Genomic DNA, 6,000 nt, shown 5'->3' with positions numbered 1-6,000 from the left:
TGAAAAGCATCATCATGATGATGCCATAAAGAAAATGTGGTTTTTTCCTTAAGGGTAAAATCAACGTCTAGTATCTAAACTATCAGTTTTAATTTATTTTAATACCTAAACTTTTTATTTTTAAAATTACCTAAAATTTAGTTTTTATTTTAGTACCCGCCGTTACAAACTTTAGTTTTTATTTTATTTTAGTACCACATTCAAAATTTAACGTTAAATTTTGAAAAGATTGAAAGTTTAGATACTAAAACTAACAAAAACTGATAGTTTAGAAATTAAACGTGTTAAGTTTTTATTGACTGGGTACTAAAATGAAATGAACACTAAACGCTAGGTATAATTTTTAAAAATTAAAAGTTTAATATTAAAACAAATCAAAATTGATAGTTTAGATACTAAATACTTAGTTTACCCTTTTCTTAATTAGACTTCCAATTTCCAACCGAACCTTAAAATCATCGATCTTGTTTCAAATACCTGCACTACGATATATGAATGAACAAATATTTTATACTAGAGGAATAAATTTTAAAAAGCGAAAACATATTATTAATAGAAAATACAAAGAAAACATATAAAATAATTCGAATAAGTTGAACTCGGCTTTCTCGATGAGTGTATGTGGACAGTGGATGACCATTGGCACTTTCAGTCCAATTAATTCTAATTAACGTGTAAAGGTTGCTTCCTTGGTGATCCTCCATTGGGAAATAATGTTGTTAAGGAAGACAACAATCTGAATACAAACAAGAGAGCTTATATTTCCTCTCTCTCAACACAAGCAATTGAAGAAGATGACAGAGAGATTTCATTGTGAACTCTCAAGCAAGGATACTACACATAAACACAATTGAAGAAGCTTTGCTTGGGTGGAAAGTAAAGGGGCAAATGGGAGAAGCTCATAAGTAATAATCTCAAAATCAACAATTAATAATATATTGCTTAAGGCCTTATCCTTTGCTTCTCTCTCCACTAACTCCACTCTTTGCCCACCTTTCTTGATTAAAAAAAGACATAATTTATGTACACAAGAGGAGACAGAGCAGCACCATGGCTCCCTCCTTGCATGTTCTTCAAGCTGAAACCAATCACATGGCATCAATACCTTTGATTTCACGTGAACATCAAACATTTTCTGACAAAAAGTGTTGGCATCTTCCAAACATACAAATCCCAATACAATACAAAAAAAAAAAAAGCTTAGACCCAGGATTAGTAAAATATGTACTTTGGGTTGAAGACAAATTTGTACCTTTGAAATTGTCTCTGTGCTGTGTCCTACTTAGATTGATCATTACACTTTCTCCAAAATATATTTAGGATGACAAAATAATTCCCTACTCCATGAGTATATTGGATTAGGTTTTTTTTTTTAAATTTTGGTTTTGAATCAGATTTTTGTGGCACACTGCCAAAAAATTAGCCCTAATGTTTTATTACATAATTACTTTCACCTCTATGCCTTTTTAAAACATTCTAACATTTTATTTTGGGAAAAAACCTCTATAGATAAAAATCATTGGTTAATAAATGATTAACACTCTAAAATAAAGATTTTTTTATCCTAAAATAAAAATTTGATGGCTAAAATACTCCAGAAAAAAAATAATAAAAGCCAAAATAACTATTTAATCAAACGTTAAAAGAATTTTATCCTAAAAGTTAAACAATGAGGACCAAAATAGTCTAAAAGAAGAATAAAAGGCAAAGTAATCATTTCGGTAAATGTTGAGAGGCTAACTTTGACATTATACCTTTTTCCCCTTAAACTTGATTAGATCAAATCTAATCTAAGATTTTATGTATGAAAATATGTTTTTAATGTATTTATATATTATTAATTAGGTTTTGCTAAATATATGTATAAAAAGTATCCTATAAAGTACTGGAACTATGGTAATAAAATCTTAGGTCCCTCCTGCATATGATGTTGATTTGCATCAACTAATATCATTAATATTAAACCAATCCAAAATCAAAGATAGGTAAGCAATCCATGTCAGGATTTTAAATAGTGGTCCACGACTGCGATAATTACCACAAAATAACGGTAGCACTATCTTTTGATATACCTGTTATACTTATAATAACGTCCGTTATAATCGTAATAGTATCATCTATGACCACAATCTCGATATAAGTGACATGATGCGACTGCGGTTTAAATCCATGATCCATGTCTATATACCTAACTAAATCAAAAGCATTATAATGATGATGATATAAATAAAATGTATTTATTTTTACTTAATTGGACTTTACTAACACCTCAATTTGCAATTATACCCTGAAATCATGGGGACTCGTTTAACTCGCCAGCCAAAACAGATCACTAACCTGAGTCTCTAAATCAAGTTAACTCGGCCAAATAATATTTACAAGTGAGTAAGGGACTTACCGGAACAGTTCAATCTCTGAAAATGACATCGTCGGCGATTTCCATCAACGGCTTCAAGCAATCCGGCGAGAATTTCCGGGCAAAAAAATATGAATAACTCGAACTCGTATTCGATTTCCTCAGCATATGTATAAGATCCGGCGAGATCTCCGGCGAATGGTACGTATGCGGATGACCGTCGACACTGTCAGTCCAATTTACTATAGTTAACGTGTAATGGCTGCTCCCTTTGGGATCAGCTATTGATAAGAACGTAGGGAAATAATGTTCTTCAGGGTAACAAGAATCTAAATCCAAACAAGGGACCTTGAATTTCCTCCACAATTTCCTTTCTCTCAACACAAGCAAAGCGTGCCGTTTTGCCAGCACGAAGAACTGTGATCCGACCCGGAATTTATCGAACGGAATCTCCGGCAATAACGAGCCGTCGCCCCGAGCGACGTACCGGTTGTGCAAAAACGGCGCCTCCGATAAGATCTCGATGTAGCTTTTGAGAGAACCTTGGGTCAAAAACGCTTTGTGCGCCGATGAAGGGTTTCCTAAAAGGGAAGTGTAAACGAATTTAAACGAATGGAGAGGGATACAGTGCTGGGATACCAGTGCGAAGTACATATTGAACGGATCGTCGATGATGGCGTTTGCCATGAGTCTCCGCGCCGCGGAGATGAGCGTCGGGGAGGCACGTGCGGTGGCTTTAGCCGGGATGAAATTCGCTTTAATTAACCATTCCGGGGTCGCTATTTTAGTAGCCGGATCGGCATGGACGTAGACATTGAAGAGATCATCGTTTGAGGATTCGAAGAAACGTTGCCACAACGGTGCAAACACGAGATCCGAGTTGGTGAGGAAAAGAAAAGCTATTTTGGGCTTTGGATTAATAGTACCCAGATGGGAAATCTTCGAAGAACCGCCGCGAGCGGTGGCCGTGGACACCGCTTCACGGAAAAGACGGAGATCGTCGAGTTCATCTTGCACCGAGATCAGCCGTTCTCGATGGCGGTTCCCGTGAGGAATGATCCGAGGAGAAAAGAGGAAAAGAAATAAAAGTGAAAGAAAAAGGGTCAAAGAGTAAACAATCGGAGACGAAGAAGAAGAAGATGGAAACATCGTTTTGGGTATTAATTTTCAAGTCAAACCAAAGCAACTGGGAGTCGATTCTTGGTGGGGTTTTTATAGACAACAACAAAGGATGGTTGGTTAGAGAGCTTGATGATTTTGAATGATGAAATTAGTTGAAGTTTCAGAGAAGTGAGAAAGAAGAGAAGGATGAACGAGGAAAGGGACAGACATTATTAAAAAGTGATGGGATGGTGGGACAGATTCTCAGTCAGAGGGTAAGGGTTTGTCAAGTAGTTGTTTGTTATTTTATTGTTTTAAAGAGACGAAGAAGATAAAGTTGGGGCGGATGTAGATCTCATGGGGATGAGCATATCTATACCACTAGGGTTTTCAGGTTTTAGAAAACAAGCAACAATCGTAGGTGTTTGTTATTTATTTTAGGGTAAAGTATATAAATTGTCCCTGAAATTTTAGGATAATTATATTCTGGTAACTCAACTTTTGAAATTTACAATACAATCATCAAACTTTTAGTTCATTTTCAGTAAGGTCCATGTCGTTACATATCGTTAGTTTTTGTTGACGTGTCACTTAACCGTTAAACTCCCCTTTTTCTTTAGTAATTCTTCTTCTTCTTTCCCTTTCCTGTTCATCTCACCTCCGATCAACGGTGGCTCACACCACCATCACCAGCATCACCTCTCGACCACGCCTCGACCCTCGATTCATACTCACCGTCCATTTAAGGAAATACTGAAAAACTCATTTCAACTGGATTCTTTTTTAATTTTCTTAAAAAGTCGAGTCGTCTGATACACTTAAAAAGAAGGCTTCATTTTTCTTTAATTTTCTTGCAAACTTTCATGTTATTTCAACCGGATTCAAAAACTCATTTCATAAAATACTGAAAAAAAATGTTGGGTCGACTTGATTGTTTCCATTTGATGGAGATGAAGCCATGGAGTTTGATGTATTTTGTTTTAGCTGTTATTTTGCTTTCGTTTTGGGGTTTTAGAATTGAGGCCTCGTTTACTCTAGTTGATAATTATTTGATTGCTTGTGGTTCTTCAAGAAATGTTACATTCTGAGGTAGAACCTTTGTCCCTGATTTCGATCGTTCTTCTCTTTCGTTGAAGAGTGGAACTTCTTTTGTTGCTAGCTTTGATTCGATTCGATTCATTCATCTCCTATTTATCAATCGCCTCAAGTTTTCTCTGGCATTGCTTCGTATGAGTTCAATATCCATCGAGAAGACTGACATTGGATCTGGCTTTACTTCCACCCTCTTCCAAAATCGGGACAGAACTTGTCGGTGGATGGTGAGAATGAATCGAGGGTCGGGGTGTGATCGGGAGACGACGCCGATGACAATGGAGATGGCAGTGTGAGCCGCCGTTGATTGGAGCTGGGGTGACAGGAGGTGGGGTGAACAGAAAAGGGGAAGAAGGAGGAGGAGGAGGAGGAGGAGGAAGGGGAGTTTAACGGCAGTTAAGTGCCACGTTAGCAAAAACTAACGGGAGGTAACGACAGGGACCTTACTAAAAATGAACTAAAAGTTCGATGACTATATTGTAAGTTTCAAAAGTTAGGTGACCAAAATGTAAGAGCCCTAAATATTTGGGGACTAATTGTATACTTTACCCTTTTTCAAATCTTTTAATAAAATGGCTAAGTTATCCTCATTTATTTATAATTATATTTTACTTAATATCTTTCTCCATAACATATATATATATATATATATATATATATATATATATAGATATTTTTTTATCGATAAATTACTCAAATATTATAGTTGGACTTTTTCTCGAAATATACCAAATGTTTTAACCTATGTCACTTTAAATGGTAAATTGAAAGACAATTTGAGTGTAATTCATTTTCCCTGTTCATTTTATTTTTTTAAAAAAAATTAGAGACGATTAGTTTATAATTTGTCTTTATTGTTTAATAAAAAAATATTATTGCTACAATGTAGACGATGGGTGTATAACTTGTCTTCATTGTTCAAAAAAAAAATATTGTTTCATGGAAAGGCACCAACATGTGAATCAACAGTGTAGGTGTAGGCGAGACAGGCTAGATGTATGGGGTTTGGGAATAAAAGTTGATAGGGCAGGGGTGGAGCTCTTTTGGGGCCCAAAGGGCATCCGACCCATGTAAAAAAAATTATGTTCGATAGATTTTGATCAAATAATATTTTAGTTCATGTAAAATTAAGTATTCAAATTAAAAAATATAAGAATTTATTAGATATTTAATCAAGTAGGGGCTGAAATAAAGAATAATAATACAATATGTTCAATATTTTTGGTCTAATAACAATTTAGGTCATTATAAATTTAAATATTAAACAAAATAGACATTGTCTTCTGAATTTTAAGTTTATATATCTAATAAATTATTATTTTTCTAAAAATTAATATTTCAGCCCCTGCTGATTTCTAATTTTGACTCTGCCCCTAGGGTAAGTAACGAGAAAATAAAATGTTTTGTTGAGAGAGTTGATTTTTTTTGTTAAATAGGTGAGATTAAAGATA

General features: G+C 34.8%; 1 protein-coding gene across 1 annotated transcript; it reads right to left on the bottom strand.

The window, feature by feature from the left end:
* Positions 1 to 601: 601 nt before the first annotated feature.
* On the bottom strand, positions 602 to 3,773 carry LOC120156142 (glycosyltransferase BC10-like). The gene is made up of 2 exons (XM_039167553.1): positions 2,399 to 3,773; positions 602 to 1,078 (listed from the first exon to the last, which is right to left on the bottom strand). The coding sequence occupies exon 1, from the start codon at positions 3,503 to 3,505 to the stop codon at positions 2,408 to 2,410; it is 1,098 nt and encodes a 365-aa protein (XP_039023484.1). The 5' UTR covers positions 3,506 to 3,773; the 3' UTR covers positions 602 to 1,078; positions 2,399 to 2,407.
* Between the last annotated feature and the right edge of the window lie 2,227 nt (positions 3,774 to 6,000).

Source organism: Hibiscus syriacus, unplaced genomic scaffold, assembly GCF_006381635.1.
Source record: "Hibiscus syriacus cultivar Baekdansim isolate YM2019G1 unplaced genomic scaffold, ASM638163v2 tig00111213_pilon, whole genome shotgun sequence".
Lineage (NCBI taxonomy): Eukaryota > Viridiplantae > Streptophyta > Magnoliopsida > Malvales > Malvaceae > Hibiscus > Hibiscus syriacus.
This window is presented reverse-complemented; position numbering and strand designations above follow the sequence as displayed.

Excerpts from the sequence above, each read along its gene's own strand:
- LOC120156142 (XM_039167553.1), bottom strand. The coding sequence starts at position 3,505 with ATGTTTCCATCTTCTTCTTCTTCGTCTCCGATTGTTTACTCTTTGACC.